General features: G+C 41.2%; 1 protein-coding gene across 12 annotated transcripts in view; it reads left to right on the top strand.

The window, feature by feature from the left end:
* The window catches only part of CNTNAP2 (contactin associated protein 2), a 1,124,907-nt gene that overhangs the window by 428,166 nt on the left and 671,624 nt on the right, over window positions 1-25,117 (top strand). For all 12 annotated transcript variants that reach the window (XR_010308041.1, XM_064169555.1, XM_064169553.1 and 9 more), the window contains one exon: window positions 9,414-9,524. Coding sequence is in view for 11 of the 12 variants with exons in the window: in XM_064169552.1 (XP_064025622.1) it covers window positions 9,414-9,524 (111 nt within the window). In the remaining variant the exon portion in view is untranslated. The remainder of the gene's footprint in view (window positions 1-9,413; window positions 9,525-25,117) is intronic.

The following is a 25,117-nucleotide window of genomic DNA, read 5'->3' as shown; positions in this document are numbered from 1 at the left end:
TGTAAAAGAGAAGCAGTGGTGATGTCTACTTCACTCATAGGCTTGCTGAGGTGTATGAGAACAAGAATCCAAACGTAGATAATAGAGTCACTCTTTGTCTGGGCTGCATTTCTCTCTAACCTCACCCTCCATCTCTCTGAAGAATCCGCTTGCTTCCTAACCCCCCTGGCTGACCCTCCATTCTTCCTTGGGGCACAAGGCAACGTCTGGTGTAAGGTAGAGGGGTGGGAGAAGGAGGAAAGGCAGTTGGGAGCCCCTCCTGGGGACTCAGGTTTCTGGGAGGGCTGCTGTGTTTCTGTATTACCTTTTACCTTGTACGTTTCTGTCTGTAACTGTATATACTGTAACTATCTGCTTGTATCTTGTGCTACCTGTAAATATAAGCTTCATTCAAATTTCCAGAGCTGGCTGGGTCTAGTCTGGGTGATTTCCAAAGTGTGGGGGCGTGGGAAACACCCAAACCACCACACCGGGCTTTTTTCCCCTTTCCACTTAATGAGTGCTTTTGTATAATTAATGAGTTGGATGGGCTGGTAAGAGTTAAGATTTTAGGAGTTATGTTGTAAATATTCTATTTTTACATGGAAATTGGTGTAAAAAGACTTGGTTTTTCTTCTTCTTTTTTTTTTTTTTTTTTTTTTGGCAGAAAGCCACTGCTTTATTATTGTCTGAGATGGTTTTGTTTTCAGTGCTACTTAAAAGTGATGAGATGCTGGAGCAGGTTGTCCAGGGAAGTTATGGATGTCCCCTCCCTGGAAGTGTTCATGGTTAGGTTGGATGAGACCTAGTCTAGTGGAGGGCATCCCTGCCAACGGCAGGGAGGTTGGAACTGGATGTTCTTCAAGGTCCTTTCCAACCCAAACTGTTCTGTGAATCTCTGAATCTGCTTCATATTCTGCTGGCAATTTATTGTGGCTATTTTGGATGCAGAATACACTATTGATATTTGTCATGGATTGAGTTGAACCTGTTATTCATACCATGATGCAATTGAGCCAGCTTCAAAAGTGAAAGTGCTAACTGGTTGATGGGGCACGAAGTTCAGTTTGCAACATGGGAGACTTCCTGCTTTGGTGGCTGCTTCTTGACTGTTGGCTCTTTTCTGCAGGCATGGTGGCAGAACAGGTGGAAGTTGGGTAGCTGATGGGTTTGGTCTTCTGTTTTATGCTGGGTTTTCTCTTTTCCTGTGTATTTTACTACACCACTTCTGCCATTAGGCTATGCTAAAGTAATCATGCATTGTGTTTTTAATTAGATTATTAGCAAAGGTAACTCCACATTGTGCTTATGATCATGTTATATTAAACTCATATCCCTTTATCTCAACCCTGAGTTGTGTGTGTTACTCTTCAGCTCACTTTTGTGTTGGGGGAGCAGGCAGGTTAACCGTTGCTCTAAATGATTACAATATTGCAGTCATTTGCCTTTTTTGTCTAAGTTGATCAGCTTTTGACTTCTTCATGTCTGTCATATAGAGGCAGGGCTTTTTGGTGAAGTTATTAGCAACTTAGAGATAGTGTCCAACTGCAGAGTTCTGATACTGGATTATAATTGCTAGGAAACTTTGAAGATTTTGAGGGAGGGGTGATTTGGTGGATTTGGGGCTTGGGATTTTTAAAGGTTTGCTCAGTGCACACTGGACTGTAATGATGGCAGAGCCTTTGTTTTTCAAAGGCTTAAGTTATCCTCACTTATTTATGTTGAATGCTATTTATTCAATATCCAAATAGTTTTCTTTGTGAGAAATCCAACGGTGCTGCTCCAGACTGAATGAAACCCAGCAGTGACTTCATATGTCCTGTTCCTCTTGCTTAACATTTCTGAATGTGTAGGTTTTTGTATGCATTCTAATCTCCTGCTAGATACAAATGTCAAGAAGGTACATGTGAACTGCAGACTGTCTTTTTCATCTCTTCAGACTGCTTTGATAAGATATGTCAGTGACTTTATGGGTGACCTGTTTATTGATCAGGATGCTAAGCATTTGAACAGACTTCTGTGAAGTGAAGCATCAAGGTGCCTTTTTTTTTTTTAAACTCTGCTTTCCCACCAAAAATCATTGAAGTCACTGTTGTGGTGAGGATTTAAGCTTTAAGAACCTTTGGGCTTAATAAATCATGAGTTTGTGTCTATGCAGTCTGCTTTGTGCTACTGTCAAAGTCTGTCCCTTCAAATACTCTGGTCCCTATTTCCCAGCTAGTTCATGGAGTGAGTAGGGAGGAAATAAAGCAATATCAGGTGAAGTAGAAGACTACCCTTCTTTACTTTATCAAGCATGATGGGTAGGCAATTAAAATGTGAAGTGTAAACAGGCTGTAAGACAGGAAAGGGCAGGTATCCTTTACTGGGTTTGTTGAGTGCTAACATCAGAATGTGAGAGGCTGCACTCAAAAAATCCATCTGGTGCTTGTAGCCAGGTGCCTGAGAAAGCAGATGACCACAGAGCAAGTGCACAGCAGTCCTTCCCTGCACTGCTCCTTAGGATTCAAGGAATTTGAAGCCTGTTGATGGCAGAAAGTTTTACATTTGTATTTAATGCTGTTAAGGTAACCTACCTATCTTCTGTTGAGACCTTCCATTGAGACCTTCCACTGAGACCTATTAGTGGCTTTCCAGTGCCTGAAAGGGACTACAAGGAAGATGAGGAGGGACTTTTTACAAGGCTTGTAGAGGTAGGATGAGAGGGAATGAATTTGAACTGGATAAAGGCAGATTTAGACTGAATATTGGGAAGAAATTCTTTACAGTGAGGGTGGTTAGGCAATGGAAGAAATTTCCCCTTCCCTGGAAATGTTCACTGCCAGGTTAGATGGTCCTTGAGCAACCTGTTCTAGTGGGAGGACCCTGCCCATGGCAGAAGTTTGGAACTAAATGATCTCTAAGATCCCTTCCAGCCCAAACCATTCCTATGATTCTATGTTTTTATTATTTGAATCTCAAAGAAACTTATTTCTGATGGTCCTATACTGTAAGCTCCCTCTGAACAGGAAAGTCAGAGTAGCAAATGTCATCTCACCTCTGACAAAGCTATCAGCTCTTTCTGTCCAGCTGACTGGAGTGAGGTGAAAGTGTGGTTTTGCTTCAGGAAGTTAACATTTAAATGGACCTGAGCTGGCTTGGATACTAATTCATCACTGAGATAAATGGTATGGGGGAGAGTTTATTTCTTTGCTGCTAGGATGCTGGCAAGAGAGTGTGCTCTGTAATTGATTAACAGGGCACACTACATTGACTTATATGGGAAAAGCTATTATATCTCAGGAACAGGAAGGTATATATGACTCTGCTTTTAGTAAGTAAAAAAAATTGGATTCTGCAGGAAATAACTAAGACTGCAGAAAGAACCAAAGGTTCCTGAGGATTATTTTTTTTTCTCTCTTAAATCTCTGGCATAACAGCATTTCATGTTATGAAGGAAGTTTAAATAGTGCAATAAATTTAGTGGACCTTTCATACAGAGCTAGAAATATTAGCTTATGTAAGCAGTCTTTTCCCTTTTGTTGTATTGGACCTGAATTCATGAGTTATTGATGAGATTTAATATCTTTTTTTCAACACCTATTCATTTGAAGTATAATCCTTTCCAATAATTCACACATTTATGGTAAACTTCCTATATTTTCAAGCTTAGATGAGCAGGCAGGATGGTGTTTGTTTGGTTTGGTTTGGTTTCTTTTTTCTGGGGGAGGGGAGGATGTGTGTTTTTTAAACAGTGAGAAAGTGAGATATCTGGGAGGTTATTTAGTATCCCAAAACAGAGAGATGAAGCAAATGCAGTTCTAAAAGACAGTGAAGGAAAATTATATCCACTGCATTTTTTCTTCTCTTTCTCCTCACTCAGTATTGGTGATTCCAACCAAGCTAAGAAAACAAGAGGTCTGAATTCAATACTTCATATAGACAGCAAGTGAAGCAGATGCCAACTGTAAAAATTGTGATCACATTGACAAATGCAGAGTGACCATACAATCACAGAGTGGTTGAGGTTGGAAGTGACCTCTGAAGCTCATTGAATCTGATGTCCCTGCTAGAGCAGGGTCACTCAGATTGAATCCCACAGAAACACATCCAGACACGTTTGGAATCTCTCTAGAGAAGGAAACTACCTCTCTGGGAAGCCTGTTCCAGGGAGCCAACTCCTTCAAAGTGAAGAACTTTTTTTCCTGATCTTTAGATAGAACCTCCTGTGTTCCAGTTTGTGCCTCTTGACCCTTGTCTTATCACTGGACACCATTGAAAAGTGTCTAGCCCTGTCCTCTTGGCCCCCACCCTTTAGCTATTGATCAGCATTGAGAAGATTACCTCTCAGTCTGCTGTTCTTCAAGCTAAACAGTCCTAGGTCTCTCAGCTTCTGTTGTCACAGTCCCCTCAACATCTTTGTAGCCTCTCTTGAGCTCTCTCCAGTAGTTCCCTGTCTCTCTTGAGCTGGGAGCCTGAAACCTGACACAATACTCCAGATGTATCCTCAACAGGACATAGTAGAAAGGAAGGAGAACCTCCTTCCACTTTCTGGTCACACTCCTTTTAATGCACACAAGGAGACCATTGGCATCTCAGCTTGCTCATGGTGAACTTATTCTCCACCATCACCCCCAGGCCCTTCTCTGCAGGTCAGTCTCTCGTATGTACTGGTCTTTGGTGTTATTCCTCTGTAAGTGCAGGACTCTACACTTGCCCTTGCTGAACTTCATGAGATTCCCTCTTCATGCAGCTCTCCAGCCTGTCCAGATCTTGCTGAAGGGCAGCACAGCCTGATGGTGTGCTGGGCAATCCTCCCAATTTGGTATCATCAGAAAACTTTCTGACAGTTGAGATACTATCTGAGGAGACTGCTGGTGACCCTCCTTTATCTGAAGACTGTTAGCATTTTCAGTGAACTTCTGTAGTAGGTAATGAAAAGAAACAAAGGATGTACATTTAATAAAATATTCCATTAAAATATCAAAGCACAGCATCAGAGCCAAGTTAGAAATGGTTCCAACGTAACTGATTCCATCAAATGGGTTTATTACCCACATAGAGCTTATCAGCTGCTGTTTTGACCAAGCTAACCTACACCAGCACTGCGTTGTTGAAGACACTTTATGGACTACCTTTTTTATTCTTCCACCAGGGCAGAATAGAAGGATACTGTGGGTTTTTTTTGGTTATGCCAAGCTTTTATGTCTTCTTCTTAGACTCTTGACTCCAAAAGGGTAGATTACTGAAGTAGCAAGACAAGGCAGACCGTACAGACATTTGTCCATATTTGCTTTTGCATACTGTGTCAAGAGCATCTGTAATAGAGTTGGTGTCAAAACTGAAGGAGCAAATTATCTACTGGGGCCAGTAAAATAATCTAAGTTCTGAGTAGCTTCTACTACTTGGGAGGGGATTTTTTCAGCTCTTGAGGTGGTTTTGAATTCATTGTCTTAAAATCAAGATTTGTCATTTGTTTACTTGTGTTCTGAGTTCATTTTGGTTGCCATTTGTTTGTTTGCTTATGATTGTTGTGGTTTGCTGTTTCATTTGGGGCTTTTTTTATGGTTTTGTTTTGGGTTTTTTTTTACCCTTTGTGGGTTTTTAGTTTGTTTGCTTTTGGTTTTGTCATTGTTTTTGTTTGTTTCTTAGTTTTGTTGATGATCTCATTTTCTAGCTTTTTGGGAGAGCTATTTTGGGTTATCAGTTTATTACTCTTTATTTTTGGAAAGGGTTTTGCTCACATTTTATCCCTTTTAAGCATTTTTTTGCTGTGATAAGGATTCCTCTTTTGCTTCATTTGTTGTTGTTTTTTTTTTTTTTACTATTGTGGCCAATAGCTTCCCATTATATTCAGTAATTACTCAAATTATATTAGCAGGAAAAATGCTTTAGTAGCTAAATATTTCTATTCCTAACAGTTTCCCATAAAGAGGCAGGTTTTCCTCACTACCCAAGCCCCCCACTATGAAACAGTGAGTGAGAGAAAATTGTATAAGCCTAAGCATTTGCTGTGAAACATATAATAATAATAAATAAAAACAAAACAAAAAATCAAAATCCAGACAACTGAATAAAAATGTGTTCAACTTTAGCTCTCATTAATAATAAGGTTATATTTTTTTCCCTTAGCAGTAAATTATGTAGAAGGTAATCACAGGAAAATACTATAAATATATTTTGTTATATGTTTTTAATATATTTTTTTATTAGGGGCCTTTATGCTTATAAATGTTTCATTTCATTTTGTCCTAGACAGCAGAATTAATGGTGAATTGCCTCAAATCTTTAGCTAGGTAGCAGCCAGCACTACCAGTGGGTTACCAGTTGGACTTGATGATCTTAAAGGTCTTTTCCAACCAAAAGGATTCTGTGATTCTAGGAATAATGAAGTGACAGTGGGAGCAGTTTGCTGTCTACAAATTGAAAGCCTGCCTTTATGCACTACCAAAATTTTATTAGAGATAGAGATTTGAGAACTTTGCCAAGGAACTTTGTCTTTCTGTGATGATAATATTTAGGAGAAAATGTCTAATAAGTGCTTCAGTCTGCTGCTTACTTCTGTTCCTAAGCTCTAATCTTGGACTGCTTGGGTTGAAAAAATGGCAGTCTGGCACTCAGAGTGTAGATGTGTAAAAGACTGGCATTTGCACCCATGCTTTCAGGGAGAGGTCTTGTGCAACCCCAGCCTTCTGCTTGGCTGGTGTGGGTTGAACAGAAGGCACTGTGCCCCTCTCGCTGCAGGCTTTGGACCAAATGTGCTGTGTAGCTGCAGCCAAAGCAGGAGGAGGATGGAGGAGAGGAATCAATCCTTCTGTTTTGTGATATAAACAGTAGTGCTTAAGCCCATTTATCTTCCCTTGTCAGAATTCCATCATTGAGTAGTGTGAACTTTAAAGGCACTGGAATTGTCCTTTAATTCAGTGCAAAGGAATTGCCCTTTACTCTTGCCCATGCTGTTATTCTGGCATGAATTTTGTTTTCTCCCTTCAACTATTTGAGATTTGCAAAGGAAACTTATTTGTTTTGTTAAATGTCAAAGACCTGATTCATGAATGAGTGTTCTCAGGTATTTCTGTGTAGCAGGTTCCATTGCTAGGACAGTAATTTTGCTTTTTCATTACATCATACTGGAAATTCTAGAGACCTGCATTGTAGAATCACAGAATTGTTAAGGTTAGGTAAGACCTCTAAGACAATCAAGTCCAACCACCAATCCAACATCTCCAAGACCACTACAGTTTGTCCTGAAGTGCCATACCCAGAAGTTTTTTGAGTGCCTCCAGGAATGGTGACCTCACTACCTCCCTCAGCAGCCTTTTCCAATGCCTGGCCACTCTTTCAGTAAATAAATTGCCCATAATGTGCAGTCTAAACCTCCTCTGGTTCAACTTGAGGTCATTTCTTCTCGTGCTATCAATAGTTACTAGAGAGAAGAGGCCAACTTCCACCTCACTCCAGCCTTCTTTCAGTTTATAAATGACTTGATTCACTCACAGTGCCTTTTTTTACCCCCTTAAAGTTTGTTTTTAGAGGTTAGGATTAATTCATTCTCCATGCTTGATCCAGTCCAACCAAATCACCTTTTTCTAACTGTACCAAAAGCATGTGGTGTGGCTGAATGTCATAGATGTCAGGGGTGGTCTGATGTCTTGTGGATACAGAAATTGAGAGGGTTTCCATTCACAGCAGAGCCACTGTGACTGTTTAAAAGAGATAAGCCAAGGTGGCTGGTGCCAGTTATGCTTTTTTCTGTGGTGGTAGAGTCTGTGGTGCTGAGAGACGTGGTTTAGCACCAGACTTGGTAGGATTAGGTAATGATTGGACTTGAGGTTCTTAAAGGTCCATCCAAAATAATTCTATGAATTACTTGTAATGGTAATGCATAATTTAACTTGCATATTTCACCCATCTGTTGAAATAACTGAGCAAACTAGACCAAAGGGCACACATTAATTGCCAAAGTATTTAAGCAACCAAAACCAAGTTGTCTTCATTCCAGTTGACATGACTTCATAGAGCAGCAGGAGATTTGTTTTAAACTTCTCATCAGAAAGGCAAAGATTCAGATTTTGACTTTTTCCATCTTAGATGCTAATACCAAGTTAATCTTCTTTGTACTGAGTGTGATAGAAGTGAAGTGCTGAAATGGATTGTAGAGATTAGTATTTTAAAAAAAAAATATTGCTTTCTTATTTTTTTCCACTAAATCTGTAATGTATGATAATTTGTAGGCATTTCCTAACAGAACCTAATTTGCTTTCTCTTTTGAATATCAGATTATCAGTGCTTCAATTACAGAACGGAAAGTTTGCATCTTATCTACTTATGAAGCTTTCATGCTAATACTTTTCTTTTGCACTGCGTTTTCACGTGGCCAAAACCATTCTGAGTATATTAAGGCAGGCTTTATTTTTGTTTGTGATATCCCCAAGGATAGTACTGGCCCATAGGTCAACTTGCCTCATTTTTGTCCTTGGTGTAAGTCTTTTTCTTACAGGGGTTGGAAGGGATGTCTGAAGGTCAGTGAGTCCAACCCCCCTGCCAAAGCAGGATCACCTATGGCAAGTCACACAGGAACACATCTACAACGGTCTTGAAAGTGTCCAGAGAAGGTGATTCCATAACCTCTCTGGGCAGCTTGTTCCTGTGCTCCATCACTTTCACAAGAACAAACTATTTTCTCATGTTGAGGTGGAACAACTTCTGTTCTGGTTTGTATCCATTGCCTCTTGTCCTATCACAGGACACCACTGAAAAGAGACTGGCACCTTCTTGGACAGCCACACTTCAGATATTTATAAACATTAATAAGGTCTCCTCTCAGCCTTCTCTGCCCCAGTCTAAACAGCCCCAGGTCTTTCAGCTTTCCCTCATCAAACAACTGTTCCAGTCCCTTCATCATCCTCATAGCCTGAAGGGGACACTCTGTAGTATATCTCCATCCCTCTTGAACTGGTTAGCCCAGCTCCTGTTGTGACGTGTGTCTGTATTGCTTTGTGAGTTTTCTTGTGGTTGTTAGGGTGTTTTGTTCACGTGGTTGGCTTTGCTTTGGTTTTGTGCCTTTTTTATAATTGCAGTGTTGTGATGTAGCCAAGTGAATTCCACACCTACAGAAAAAAATGAGGCTGTGTTATTCCTTACTTTCACTTCAACATAGGGAGAAACTTCTTTGCTGTGAGAGTACTGGAGCCCTGGAACAGGCTGCCCAGAGAGGTTGTGGAGTCTCCTCTGGAGAAGTTCCAGACCCACCTGGAGATTGATCCTGAGCAACCTGATGTGGGTGACCATGCGTTACCACAGGGATTGGACTTGGATGATCTCCAGGGAGCCCTTCCCAGCCCCTACCATGCTGAGATTCTGTTATTACCTGAAACAAAACTAAAGGGCATGTTGCTGTTTATTCTGTTAATTATTCATACATAGCAAAGTGTATCTGTTTTCTTGTGTTTCAGAAAAGTGTGATGAACCTCTCATCTCAGCATTATCCCACTCTTCCTTCAGCAGTTCATCATCCATGGCAAGCAGCTATGTGCCAGGGTATGCCAAGTTAAACAAGAGAGGAGGTAAGGGGCATTCTCCATCTGCTCAGATATTTCAAGGTGTGTGGGGGGGAATAAAGGGTGTTATTTTTACTGTAAAACTGCTTTTTATTTAAAATGTTATTGCTTATGTTTGTTTTAACCAAGTTTTAGCTGTCTGACAGGCTGGTTTTGTAATGGGAGTGAATTTCTCTCGTTCCTATTGTATGTGACAGTAATTGCTCTCCATGGCACCGCAGGGAGAAACAGACTGCTAATAATAACAGGTAGCAGCATGGGCCAAACGCCCGGTGCTGATGGAGTCATTTGGTGCAGTTGTGTAATTAACTTCATTTGAAGAGGGCATACCTGTGTTCACCAGGTAACTGCACAACTGCAAGGTCATAGTTGTCAGAGCAAAGCTGGGCAGCTTTGATGTGCTTTGTTGGTTCAACTCATTTCCCACCTTAGCAGTGACTGCTGCAATTTCTTTTTTCCTAGCACCACAGGAACTTTGCCTTTTGCATGCATTTCTGTAACTCACTGAGGTGGTGTTCAGAAGTAGCAAAGCCATCTCCTTTTTGGTGCCTGGAAGAACAGATGGGTAGGCTTGATGGTCTACCTGGTCTAATTATATCCTTAGGGCTAGGCTAATTTATTTCACAGCCTGAGCACAAGCCTCTGCCTTCACCCACAGGAATTTCTGTAGCTTTCCTTGCTGTTTCTAGATGTCTGCACAGGTACCATTTTGATGTCACTCACAGGCATAATACACTTAAAGATGAAACTTTGGATTAATGGAAAGTTAGTACCCTAAATACTCTTGATTTTACTTTTTCCTAGATAGTATTAGTCTGAATTTCACAGATTTTTGTGACTCAGTACCAAAACATTATCAGCTTCCCAAAATGCATGTCAAAGGTGTAATGAATTGAGCTAATGAACCTAGGTTGAGGAGGAGACTTTCTCTACATCTATCTGAAAGGATGTTTTAGTCAGGTGGGAGTCAGTCTCTTCTCCTTAGTGACTGCTGATAGGATGAGAGGACATGGTCTTAAGTTGCACCGTGGATATTAGGGAAAAAATCTTGACTGAAGGAGTGGGCAGGCTGCCCAGGAAGGTGGTGTAGTCATCATTTCTGGAGCTGCTATAAAAACAACTATAGACATGGAACTTGGAGATATAGTTCAGTGGCCATGGTGATGTTAGGTTGATGGTCAGACTTGATGATCTTAAAGGTTTGTTCCAACTGAAACAATCCTATGATTCTACATACATTCACTGTAGAGGTAAAGAAAAGAGAGCAATTGACTGTAGCACCTCATTCTCCTAAGCTCTGAAGATCTCTAGTGGCTAACCACCAGACTTACAGAAGGTTGGCTTAATTGCAGTGATGCCTTATTTTTCCTGCTCCATTGTTATAGCAGTGGCCACTGGCTTGTGCAGTCACAAAGCTCAGCTAAACCTGATCTTTAGAGAATTGCTACTTGTGCAACTAAAGGAGCTAAACAAACAGGTGAAGACTAGCTTAGAGAAAGTATGCCTGGCAAGCTCCAGTCCCACAGCCCTGCAGAGGTGATGGAAAGCCTGTGGCCTGTCAGCAGCACTGGCAGTTTCTCTGGCTGCAGAATTGCAGCTAATATTGTTTATTGCTCCAGAAATTCAGAAGGCTTCTGAATGAGAATAGATGTCATTTTCTGCTGGCACAGAAATTTTACTTCAGTCTTGTCTTCATTTTGTTACACCCCTTACAGTTATTCTCATTCTTTCTGTTGTGATATGTCTGAACATGAGTACTCAAAAAACCAAGTGTGAAGAGGAACAGCTGAGAGAGGTGAGGTTGTTCTCTCTTAAGAAGAGGGGGATAAGGGGAGACCTCACTGCCCTCTTCAACTCCTTCAAAGGAGGCTGAAGCAAGGTGGGGGTTGGTTTTATCTCACATTCAGCAAGTGACAGGATATTGGGAAATGGGCTAAGGTTGTGCCAAGGGTGGTTCATGTTGGATATTAGAAGAAATTTCTTCACAGAAGGAGTTCTCAGGCACTAGAACAGGTTGCCCAGGGAAATGTTGGAGTCACCATTCCTGGAGGTATTTACAAAACAGGTGAATGTGGTGTTGAGGGATGTGGTTTAGTGGTAGTGACTTAGCACTTTTGGTGAGATTGCAAGCTCTAGGCAAGCAGTTTGACTTGACATCATCTCAAATTTCTCTTCCAGCCTCCACAGTTCTGTGATTTTATGATTGATAAGCAGTTTGGTCCCTAAATTTTGTGTGTTCAACTATTCAATGTGCAGATGGAAGAAGTTAAGGAACAGTTCAGTCCTAAGACACTACTCTTCATTTAGGTTGAGTTCTGCCGTATCTGCCCAGAATTGTGTTCATTTGCATTCTATTCTCTGTTCTAAAGCAGAAAAGTCCCTGTAATCGCTTCGCTAAAGCTTTGCATCAGCATGGTGAGCAGGATCTTCAAAATGATTCCAGATGATTATATCTCCTTTTGGTTTACTGGGCTACTTACTCTGTTGTAAGTGAAATGCAAATCAGACATTTGGAATTTAATTTTTTCCTTTAATTACGTTTGCCCTCCCCTTCCATACCCTTCTGATCACTACACTGCTGTTTCTTTTAATGATGTTTCTTTAGCAGTACGGATCTACAGTGCTGTCATTAATCAAACATTTGCTTCATTTCCTCAAACATAAGGTCAGTAGAATTTTAGTTGCATCTCTTTGCTTAAGTAGCAACTTATTTAGACTGTTGTTATCCATCTCTTAAGACCTATGAAGTCAAGCATGCACACTTCTCAAAATCACAGAAAGCTAGGGGTTTGGAAGAGACCTCTAGAGATTTATGCCAACCCTCTTGCCAAAGCAGGATCACATAGGCCAGGTCACACAGGAATGCATCCATACAGGCCTTGAAAGTCTCCAGAGAGGGAGACTCCATAACCTCTCTGAGCGGCTGCTTCATGGCAAAGAAGTTTTTTTCTCGTGTTGAAGTGGAACTTCCTGTGTTCTAGTGTCTATCCATTGCTCCTTGTCCTATCACAGGACAACACTGAATAGAGACTGGCACCTTCCTTATGGCGCCTGCCCTTCAGATATTTATAGTCATTGATAAGGTCTCCTCTCAGCCTTCTCTTCTCCAGGCTAAACAGCCCCAGGTCTTTCAGCTTTCCCTCATCAAACAACTGTTCCAGTCCCTTCATCATCCTTGTGGCCTCAGTTAGACACTCTGCAGTATATCTCCATCCTACTTGAACTGGTTAGCCCAGAACTGACCATAATATTCCAGCCTCACCAGGGCAGAGTAGTGTGTGCCCTACTAACCACACTCTTCTTGCAGCATCATTTGCCACCTTGGCCACAAGGGCACATTGCTGTCCCGTGAATAACTTACTGTCCACCAGGACTCTGAAGATCTGTCTCCATGGAGCTACTTTGAAGCAAGTCAGCACCTTACCTATATGTTCCAATCTTGCTTTTCTTATTCTAGCAGTGCAGAATCCAGCAACATGCTTAATGTGGGACCTCAGCCTTTGCTGTGTTCATGCTTTTGCAAATGGTGGGAAATAGCTCAGTTTCAGTGCTGTGCTGCTTTACATCACAGAATTACAGATTTGCTAATCAAATCAGTAATAAGGATATCCAATCTTTTTTTTTTCCCTCCAAAGAGTCATTATCAGCTAATAGGCTCCCAAATCAAATGTACTATTTAAACTACACTGTGCTCAAGTCATTAAATGGAAAGCACACTCCTTCCTCTAGCCCCAGACCCTTGAAATAAGGAAATGCACATTTGAAAATTATCATCTCCAATGCAATTATCTATCTTTCTGTGCCATTTTCATGGCACTTATCTCTGGGCTGGCAAAACACTTGGCAGAATAGCCAGTGTGTTTCAGTCTATTGATTAAGACACTGATTTACTGAACGGTCATATCATGTTACTAAGCGGGTTACAGTTGTGACTGCAGTTGTTCTGATTCAGTTTCCTGCTGTTAATATTGTGATTGGAGGGATGCATGACACAGAATCATAGAATGTTAGGAGTGAGAAGTGACCTCTGGAGATCATCTAGTCCAAACTCCCTGACAGAGCAGAGTTATCCAGAGCAGGTTGCACAGGATGGCATCCAGGTGGATTTTGAATGGCTCTGGAGACGAAGACTCGTACACCTTTCTGTGCAGCCTGCTCTAGGGGCTCTACCTCTCTTAAAGTAAGAAGCTCCTCCTTGTGTTTAGATGAAATTTCCTGCATTCAAGTTTGTGCCTGTTACCTCTTGTCCTGTCACTGGGCAGCAGTGAAAAGAGGCTGTCCCCATCCTCCTGCCACTCACCCTTTAAGTATTGATAAGCATTGGTTAGATTCCCCCTTAATCTGCTCTTGCCCAGTTGGGCAGAAGCTGGCTCATAATCAGTCTGTTGGCGATTAGCACCCCCAGCTCTTTCTCTGCTGGGCAGTTTCCAGCCGTGCTGCCCCAAGGCTGGAATGTTGCATGGTGTTGAAACCTGAGTGCAGGACCCAGAACTCTGGCTTGTTGAATCTCGTAGAAGTCGGCTTAGGCCCACTGCTCCACCCTGTCCACATCCCTCTGCAGAGCCTTCCTCTGAGGATGTCTTACCCTAGAAAAAAAATATATTTGTGTTTCTTCTCAGATTGACTGACAAATGAGTCGTTCTCATTGGCATGGAGGTAGATACCATTGGACTACTGACAGGACTGAAATGTAATTCAACTAGCTAAAAAGATTTCATTTCGTTTCTGCTATACCTTTTCTTCTGCAAAAGTGGCATCAGAGAAAAGGAGAGCTTTCAATTAGCTCCTTCTAGAGCTTTTTAGAAACCTCTGTACAGTAGCTTTTGAATATGTGATGGCAAGGTTATAAGGTCTAACATCTTATGACCTGCTATCAGCAGAATCAATGGACTGCATCACATCATGAGGAGGATTCTTAGAACACATTTGATATAATGCATTATCAATCTTCCTGCTAATGGTTCCCAAGCTATTGGACCTTATACTTCTCACTAGTACAAGAATTAATGCTGCCCATCATCCACCTCATCCCATTTTAATTTGGGAAGAAATTCTACATTATTTCAACATAATGTAATGTTATATAATATAATTGGAAGCTGCTTGAAACTGAGCAGAGTCTCAGAACTTCAGAAATAATCCCAGCAGACAGCAAAGTATGAAGGTCATAATGAATCTTTGGATGTATGGAAATTATCTTTTGCACAGTGGAAAAAAAGAAGAAATTTGATGTCCAGGGCTCTCTTTCGAGTCTAGTACTGGGCAGGACGGGGTGGGAGTTTGAAGCTACAACGATAGTAGTAGCTGATAATGGAATACAAGAGAAAGTTTCTGTGGGACAGTCAGTGTTCAGAAAAGAGTCCTTTTATCACCACTATGTAACCTATCTGAGCTTCCAGATTGCTTTTTAATCGGGATGCTGACCTTGACCCATTACTGGAATTACTGATGTGTCTGTAAAGCAAGCATAAGAAATGTTAAGTGTTGGAATGGGTGTACTTGAATCTGTATGCTTCTTCTCATCTGAGTTTGAAACTACAGCTTCTGGGTGGAAGATGTAAGACTTTATTTATTATGGGGAACAATTCTTTTCTTTCCCAAAGCATTCCCAGTACATCAACTAGATCCATTCTGCAACAGCTCTGATAGCATAAAAAAATCTTGTGAGAATCTTACCTGAAAAGAAATGGGGACCACTGGCCTATGCTCATTATAGCATGGCTACTAAAACCTCTAGTACTATAAACAATATCACTACTTCAAAGTACTTTAAAGTGCTATTCCTTAGTACTTTCCTATGTATTCCTATATATTAAAAGGTTTCCACAGAATCAGTAAAAAATTTGGGTTGGAAAGGATCTTAAAGATCATGTAGCTTCAACATGCTGCCATGGGTAGGGGGAACTTCCACTAGACCAATTTGCTCAGAGAAGTTGTGGAGACTCCAAGCCTGGAAACATTGGAATCTTTGTTAAATGGGGCCCTGAACAACCTGTCCCTGTTCATGGCAGCAGGGTTGAAAGTAGATGATATTTAAGGTGTCTACCAACCTTACAGTAAAGAATTTGCTCCTATCATTTAATCTAAGTGTCTCCTCTTTCAGTTTAAAGCATTATCCTTCACTCTGATAGAGTCCCTCCTTTTCTTTCCTGTAGCCCCCTTTAAGTACTAGAAGGCTGTTTTGAGGCTTCCTTGGGGTTTTCTCTTCTTCAGGCTGAACAACCCTATCCCTCTTAGTCTGCCCTCAGGTAGCTTTCCTTCTGACAAAGTAAAAATAGAAGAGATAGTTTGTGTCAGCTTATATCCTTTGAACTGTTTGGGCTTACCCATTCATGGGACTTGCCAGGAGTTATTGCTGCTCAATAATTGGCACATTGTGTCTTGTTGCTTTAACTACTGAGATTGTTTAGTCTGCAGAGAAGGAGGCAGAGGGGAGGACTTCTCGCTCTCTGTAACTCCGTGAAAAGCACTTGGAGTCAGATGTGTGTTGGTCTCTTCTCCCTAGTAACAAGTGATAGGACAAGAGGAAATGGCCTCAAGCTGCACCAAGGGAGGTTTAGTTTGGATATAAGAAGAAAAGTCTTGAGTGAAAGGTTCTTAAAGACTGAACAGGCTACCCAGGAAGGTGGTTACATCCCCATCCCTGGAGGCGTTTCAAAAGACAGAGATGTGGTGCTGAGGGTCATGTTTTAGCACCAGACTTGGTAGAGCTAGAGAATTACTGGAGTTGATCTTAAAGGTCTTTTCCAACTGAAATAATTCTGTGTTCCACGTCCTTCAATCTCCTTATATCAGCAAGTTCTTAGGACACACTGGGGATGTCCATATTCAATATAACTCATTATGCTTTGATTAAAATCCTCTTAGAGGAAAGTTTTATTGCAGAGCTGCCAGTGATTTGTAAATTCCCAGCCCAGGTTACAAAATGCTCTTTTCCAAGTTGATAAACACTTAAGAGAGATGGATAAAGTAGCATAAAAAAACAGTACTAACCATAAGAAAAAGACTGGTGTCATCTGATCACCTTATATCTGCCTTTAAGAGAGCTCTTATTGAGTATGAATTTATAAATAAGTAAAAGCTTTTAAGTAAATAAAAAACCCAGTGGTGCCTTTTCTGTAAATATATGCTCAAGGTAAACACACACTGTGGAACTCAACACAGTTCACTTGCTGAACCTGTGCCTTGTACTATTGAGTAGATCAAAGTAGGTGAGCTGGAGTCAGGGCAAATGAAATTTTGTTAGTTATTAAATAGCTGCTAATCTGTTTAAGAAAATGGAGAAGAATCACTTATTCATGATTGAAAGAAATAATCCTTCCCTTTTATTAGTAACATGGCCTTTTGGCATTATTCCTGTTCATTTTTGTGCAACACTGGCTTCAACCTCTGCCTTGTTATTTTTTCTTTCTTTTAAAATCTATAAATAATTCAGGCTCAGCTCATCATTTACAAGTTCTTGTAGAGCTAGAAAGAAAAGTCTTGAAGGAAGGACAGCTATTATTTCAAATTTTATTGCTGGCTTCATACAATTTTCTTTATATCTTTATCTACCTCATATCCTATCACATAATCAATTTTGCTTCTTCCTCACCTAGACAGTAAATAGCTTGATGCTGTGCTTTGTTTTTTGGCATAACTGGCTGCAGGTCCATGAATGCTTGTGTCTCTGTTTTGGAGGCAGCTGAGATTGCTGCTCAGTTAACCTTGGTGGTTGCTTTTTGTGCTTTCATGATCTGGCCCTAATAAAGCATTTTTTTTTGTTAATATCTGTATTTTACAGAAGGATTTATTGCAAATACAAATAAAAATGTTTGGTGTAACTCACTGCTGCAAAAGCACAGGCTTTTTCTGTCTCTTGAGCAATATATAGGGCAGGAGGAAAAACACAGATACTGCAAGAAGAAAGCAGGTTTTCCTAAGGGCAGGGAAAAAGAAGCACCAAAAAGGAGGAAAAAATATACCAGTGTACATCCAGGTCAGACTGATTAATTGTAGAAGTAATTTGAAAAAAGGAGGAACATCAACCTTTTAATTCAAACCACAATCCAGGCTACAAAGCCTGTGAAAAGTGAAGCTCAAGTAATTGGATAAAAATAAAGCATCATTAGCTTGTGTTAATTTAACATAGCCCAATGCATACAGAAGGCATGACCGTTTTTTCCAGTTCATAACTAATCTGCTAATTAAAGTGTTCAGAATACCTAATTGGCTTATTTAATGCATGTCTAGATGGAGAGGAGGGAAAAAAAAAGAGAATAATGAACTCTCTTAAAGTTTGTGAAACTTTTTTGACAGCAGTCATTTGTGGAGGCAGCAGTTCCGAGTCCATCTGGAGACACAAGGCAGATGGACAGCTGTCAAGGGCCACAGACAGAGGGGAGAGCAGGCCCTGCCTGGTTCTGCTGAGAAGCTGACTTTCTTTAGACAAAGTTCTGCTTACTTAATTGTTTCTGAAGCTAATGAAAAGCTGATTCAGGCTGGGAGGTGGCCGTGCTGGTGGCAAGGAGTCTGTAGTCTCACAGCCTTCTCAATGCTCCACAACTCCCTGAAAGGAGGTTGCAAGAAAGGAGGTGTTGGTTTTTCTTCTTAGTGGCAAGTGACAGGAAAAGAAGAAATGGACTCAAGTTGCACCAAGAGAGGTTTAGGATGGATATTAGAAGAAAATTCTCCACTTAAAGGGTTTTCAAAGACTGGAGCAGGTTCCTCTGGGAGGTGGTTAAGTCCTCATCCCTGGAGGTGTTTCAAAGAGGAATAGATGTGGTCCTGAGTGACATAGTTTAACACTAGCCTTGGTAGAGTCAGATAACGACTGGACTTGATAATCTTAAAGATCTTTTCCAACTGAAATGATTCTAGGATTGTATATACTGTTCCCCTGTCCCTAGGGAACCTGTGCAGCTCTGTCTGTTTCTCCCCATAGCAGACAAATTTAGTACTCCCCGAAACTCTAGAGTTTAATTTGAAGATTTCATAAGCAGCATAGGAACGTTAGCCTCTAAATAGTTAAGAAATTTGTTTAGATGCTCTCCCTAGCTTAACCTCTATGCCACCTTGGAAAGTCAGCTTAATTAGCTCTTCAACTCCACTCAGAATACTTGTATTCTGATTTGCATTTGAGCAGGAGCTAATGGTCTCAAACGCAGAGTGGCTGACAAGTTTATAATTGAGCTTTGTAGGCGTAGAGTATATCTGGTCTTTTTCTTTTTGCAGTCAGCTTCTTTGAATTTCAGAGGGATGAGCTGTACACATAAGGTGTGTCAGAAATTCTTGCACCCTTTCTAAATGCCAGTAAGCTTGTTTCAGTTTCGTTTGGTATGCGTTTCAGAAGCACTAATCAGGTTTGCAGTCACAGAAGTATCACCTGTAGATGGAGGTGTTGGTATGAGTCAGAAAACGGATAGGTGTTATTGCAACGTGAGTACTGCCAATGGCAGCATCCTGCCTGAATGGAGACAGTTCTTTGCAGAATGGTCTCAGTCCTCATCAGTCTGACTCTTAAGTTTTGTATTAATCCACGTGAAGATGGCAGAGGTTACCTCTGGTGTCTAATTTCAGTTCTTGAAACACAGTCTTGGAATCATAGAATTGTTTTGGCTAGTGAAGATCTATAGGACCATCGAGTCCAACCATCAACCTTCCACCATCATGGCCATTAAGCCCTGTCACTAAGGGCTGTGTCCACTCATTTTTTAAACACCTCCAGGGATGGTGACTCCATTACTTCCCTGGGCAGCCTGTTCCAATGCCTCATCACTCTCACATTAAAGACATTTTTCCAAATATCCAACCTAGATATCCCCTGGCACAATGTCAGGCCATTTCCTCTTGTCTAGTCACCAGATACTAGGGAAAAGAAACCAACATCTACCTCACTCCAGTGAGTTGTAGAGAATTAGAAGGTCTCTCCTCAGCCTCCTCTTCTTCAGGGTAAAAAATCCTGCTTCCCTCAGCTGTTCCTTAGCAGACCTGTTCTCCAGACCCTTCACCAGCCCTTCTCTGGACACACTCCAGCATCTCAGCATCCTTGTTGTACATGAGAAGCCCATAACCAAACCCAGTATTTGAGGTGCATCCTCACCAGTGCTGAGTACAGGGCGATGATCCTGCTGGCCATGCCATTGCTGATCCAGGCCAGGATGCTGTTGGCCTTCTTGACCACCTCACCACACTGCTGGCTCATGTTCAGTCAGCTGTCAGCCAATACCCGCAGGGTCTTTTCTGCTGAGCAGCTTCCCAGCTACTCTGCCCCAAGCCTGGAGTGCTGCATGGGATTGTTATGACCCAAATGCAGGACCTGTAAGGGAGAGTAGTTTTATCCCATTTAAAAAGCTGATAGCACACTCATAATTGCGCTTCAGAGGTAATATAAAGAGTGTGACTATGATTGCAAAATGCAGAGTAATGACACTTTAGAGTTCTGCTAGAAGCCTCCTCAAGCCTCACTAAGAACTTGCCTATAGTGGAGTTTGCATGTTTAACAAGGTAATTAGAAAACTGCACTTTCCTCAGATGATGGAACATTTGTACAGCTCCATGGGAACATGTGGGATTAAGATAAACCTTGACGTATGAAAACATGCTGAGGGAACTGAAGCATCTCTGTGAGAAGGAGAGGCCAAGAGCCCTGGGGCTCTGAATCCTGGAGAAGAGTAGCCTGAGAGGGCATCATCTCAATGCTGAGCAAGAGCTAAAGGGTTGGAGGCTAAAGGATGGGGCCAGATCCTTTTCAGTGGTGTCTACTGATAGGAAAAGGGACTATAGGCATGAACTGGAACACAGGAAGTTCCATCTGCCCAGAAGGAAAAGATTCTTTGCTGTGAGGATGCTAGAGTCCTGAAGCAGGCTGTGCAGAGAAGTTGTGGAGTCTCCCTCTCTTGACAGATTCCAAGCCTGCCTGGCCATTGTGATCCTAGACAACATGCTACGGATGTCCCTGCTTTGGCAGGTCCTTTCCAACCCCAGCATTCTGTGTGCTTCTATGATGTGAAAGATGACCAGCCTCTTTTGACAATTCTAATACATTCAGGATTAGCAGAAGCTAACAGTTTGCATATCCTAGGCTGTGTTGTCTCTACAGATGCTTGAGAAAAAGATACAGAGAAGTGTGAGACCCATCTGGAATTGAGGCAAAGATGCAGTGACTATAACAAAAGATGCACTATTAGTGGCTTCCGAACAAGGTGCCTCTTGTTGGACCTGTCTGAGCATTTCAGCCTCTCCTGCACACAGAATACAAACTTTACTTACACAGTTGGGTACAGTGCAAATGGTAGATAGTTTTTCTGTGCACAGCCTTTCCCAAATAAGTCATAAACAAGCATCAATGCTGGTAGAAATAGGAGCTATTTGTCTGCCATTATAACCTCCTAGTACAGTAATATACTGAAAGAGAGAAAAGAAATAATGTGATAAAATGAGGCTATTCACTGCAGGATGGGAGAGTGCAGCTATTATTCGTGTTTCAGCTTTCACAATTAGGCTCAGATTATTCACAAGCAGATCTGAGCTACGCACTAAGAGGCAGAACATTAACAGTCATCCTTTCTGTGTGTGAGTTACTACGTGCATCACAAAAATTGCCTCTGGATTTGGGAGAGCCTGACTTAGCATCCAGATCCATCAGAGATTTACTGTTGGCTTCACTGTGTTTTGTCTCATTTTCTTAGATGAAAATATTTTTCAGTAGTTTGTGTGTGAGACTCATTTTAACGTTGATTAAAAATGACACTCATTCGAAGGAACAAAAGCACATCAGCTCATACTGAACAAGATCACTTACTTCAGAGAAATTCAGCTCTGTTTAAGCTGCGTAAAGGTAGAAAAGGAAGAAGTGAGTGATGGACTGTTGCATATATCCCACTCAGACCTTTCTCAGCAAGGGAAAATCCTTCTCTTGAGTAGGAGAGAGGATATTTTTTTGTAGATTCATGGAACGGTTTGGGTTGAAAGGACCTTGTAGATCATCTAGTTCCAACCCCCTACCATTGGCAGGGACATCTTCCACTGGCCTCATCTAACCTGGCCTTGAACACCTCCAGGGAGGGGGCATCCATAACTTCTCTGAATAACCTGTTCCAGTGCCTCACCATCCTCACTGTAAGGAATTTATTCCTAATATGCAGTCTAAATCTGCCCTTCTCAAGCTTGGATCCATTCTTTCTCATCCTATCACTGCAAGCCCCTGCAAAGAGTCCCTCCCCAGCTTTATTGTATTAGGTATTCTCTGCAGCTGAGATTCGAGTCAGTTTTGAGCAGAATGGCAGCTGCTATAGCACTGTAGGGTAAGAAATGCTTGGTGTGATAAAGAAGCTACAGTTAAGTTACATTGACTCACATGGGGAAAAAAAATAAAGCTCCTTACACTTTCTGTATTCTTCTCTGCGGGGAGATTTGTACTGCTGAAGGACAGCAAAGGGCTAGGCATGCCTTAAGACAAATATTGATAGTGTTTAACCCTTTCCTCCTGCTCAGGGGAAATGTTAACACTATTTAACCATTTTTCCCTGCTCTATGTCCATGCTTTTCTTTTTTGTGAAATGATCCCTTTGCTTAGCTGTGATGTGTTATTCACGTGGAATACTCTTCTGTATGGAATGTCTTTGTTAGCTTGTTGGCCGACAAAGACACAACTGAATGTTGACAATGAGCTGTTGTCTATTCAGAGCCTCAAACTTTTCTGACTGCTTCTGGGACAGACTTTTATTTCTTTTAGGAGTGACTTAGATTCTTTGTGACAAAATGTGTTTGAATGGTCGATTTTCCAAGTCAGTCAGTGTCAGAATAATCGTTACATCAGAGACTCACAAGGCTGTGTATTTGCTGAGCAGTGGGGGGAAAAGGGAAGAAAACTTTAAAAGCTACTTTGTCAAAAGTTGTATTTCAGATGCCTTTGCTCTTCAGTATTGACTGTCATCACATCTAGCATTCCTGCTGGGCTTTTAGGTACTTTACTCCCAGTGAGCTAATTCAACTTTGGTTAAGAAAGTTGTCAGAGATGATCTGATGTTAGTCAGGATCAAAGGGTCCTGTGGTACATAAAAACAGGTACTTGGCCATGTCTGCTATCCACATAAAATTTACAGATCAGCAATGAGTAGTTGTAAGTTAGGCTATAGCCATCCTTGGCTTCTTAACTTAGCTAGTACAGACTGGGTGATGTGAAGATGACTTGATTTTAAGGGAAGAATCAGGTGATGCTGGACAATGTTGTAAAATAAGATGAAAAAGATTATTGTTGGGTGAAACGGGGTGTTTTGTGTGTACTGGGAAAGAAATATTGTTTGGTATAGCACAGTGCTACACTGAGAGTGCTCTAGCTGATATTCTGCCAAATGTAGAATACCTAGAAATTAGATATTTCATTATGCTGGTTTGAGGCTACTTGGAATATTGTACTGAGAGATACCAAATCCTTAGCTGTGAGAAGAAAGAAAAAAAAAAACAGCAGTAACCTATATCACTCATTCTTCTGCTGAGAAACACAACTAGTCAAAATATAGATAAGACACTTCTCACACACTCTTCAGTTCAGAGTTCTGCTCCTTCTCTCTGGCAGTCTGTGTGTGGCTGCATTTGCCTTAACTCTAATCCAACCTAATCCTTTATTTCCCCTGACCTTCTTGTCATCTTTTTGACATCTCTCCTCAGATCTCTCCAGATTTATAATGTGAGATATACAGGGATTGATCTGGTTATTTATGAAGAGAGGAAAAGAGGTGTGGATGGGGGAGCAGGTTTGGGTCAGGAGCCTCCTGGCAGTCTGATTGTTTTTGGGAAAGATTTTGTGTTTCTGTATTACTAGTATATAACTGCAAATATTTGTGTAGGTAACTCCCAAACCATCACATTCTTTTAATACACAGGATAAGTATAGTTTTAATATGTGCTGAGAGAGATAGTACATAAAACCAGAGAAATGTTTTGGTTAGAAGAGACCTCCAAGATCATTGAATCCAAACGTTAACTCTATCCTGCAAAGTCAGAACTGAGCCATTTTCCTCAGCACCATGAACTGCTTTGCTTTCTTTATTATGAAGAAGTTGTCTGGTTTTGATGGTGGTGGAAGAATCTCCAGTAAAAGTCAGTATTGAAATTATTTACTCTGCTGACTTTAGAAGCTGTTCAGCAGCATTCCTTGTAAAACATTTTGAATGCATAGAGCTGATTTTTGCTGGTAGATATTGATTTCCAGGTAGGTTACTGGAGTTTTGTTGGTGGTTTAGATCTGGTTCATTGCTGGCTTTTCTTTCTTCTAATTTTGATTAACCAGTTTCTAAACTAAGCCAAACTGGGTGCTCTTTATGAGGAAGAAATAGTTGCATGTCAAATTTCAAAATTAACAGTTGTTGAGAGACTAGAGAAGATGGTAAGTATGAGCACCATTATTGTGGGCAATCTCTAGAAGTTACTTTAATGAACTTTGAAGTAACTTTAAAGGCAAACCCAAATTCTAGATGCTATATGCAGAATATAGTATTTTAATGACACTGGTGGTGATGCTGTAGCACTTGTCTTCTCTTGAAACAGTAAAGGATAGGAAATGCAGCTAAGGTGGCAAACGATGTGTTGACTAGCAGTAGCTGTTTCATGAGCCCCAGCCTTCTGGGATGTAGTACTATCGCTGGGAGTCAAACCAGAGACAGCAGAGGCTGCTAGCAGATTGCACCTGGTAACAGAATCATAGAAGCATTAAGGTTGGAAAAATACTTGTAAGGTCATCAAGTCCACCAATCACCAAACCAGCACCACTGTGGCCATTAGACCATTTCCCAAAGTGCTATGTCTGTGTATTTTGTGAACAGCTCTGGGGATTGTGACTTCTCCGCCTCCCTGGGTATCCTGTTCCAATGCCTGACCATGCTTTCAGGAAAGAAATTTTTCTTAATATGACATCTAAACCTCCTCTGGTGCAACTTGAGGCAGTCTCCACTTGTTCTGTTGCTTATTAGTGGAGATGGGACCAAATCTATCTTTGGTTGAGTTGTGGAGAGCAAGAAGCCGTCTCTTTTCCAGACTAAACAATCCCACCTTTTGCAGCTGCTCCAGACCTGCTTTCCAGACCCTTTAACATTTTTGTTCTCTGGAATCTATTTCAACACCTCAGTGTCCTTCTTGTAGTAATAAATGATTTTAAACATCCTGGTTCCCATGTTTCCAATAGACTTTATTAAAGGAATTAAATTCCCTTAGCAAAGAATGCTTTTCCTCAGCTGTCTATAGCTGTCTAGTCTAAGGCTGGGGCTCTTTGTGGTACTGGCTACCCTTTGAGGAACGGTAACAGCTTACCAGCTCCCTAGGTGGGATATGGCAATTCCTGTGCCCTTACCTTGTTCTCTTGCAGCTGATCTCTCTATGAGGTTTGAGCCCTAGAATCATAAAATGCATTGGGTTGGATGGGACCCTCAAAAGTCATCTTTTCTAAACCCTCTGCAGTCAACAGAGATATCCACAGCTAGATCAGATCGTTCAGTGCCACATCAAGTTTGACCTTGAATATCTTCAGGGATGGGGTCTCAACCAAATTCCTGGGCAACCTGCTCCACTCTCATTGTGAAGAACTTCATTATTGTGTCCAACCTGAATCTACTCTGCTCTAG

The sequence above is a fragment of the Pogoniulus pusillus genome, chromosome 32 (genome assembly GCF_015220805.1).
Source record: "Pogoniulus pusillus isolate bPogPus1 chromosome 32, bPogPus1.pri, whole genome shotgun sequence".
Lineage (NCBI taxonomy): Eukaryota > Metazoa > Chordata > Aves > Piciformes > Lybiidae > Pogoniulus > Pogoniulus pusillus.
The sequence above is the reverse complement of the archived record's forward strand: the minus strand, read 5'-3'. Positions and strand labels throughout refer to the sequence as shown.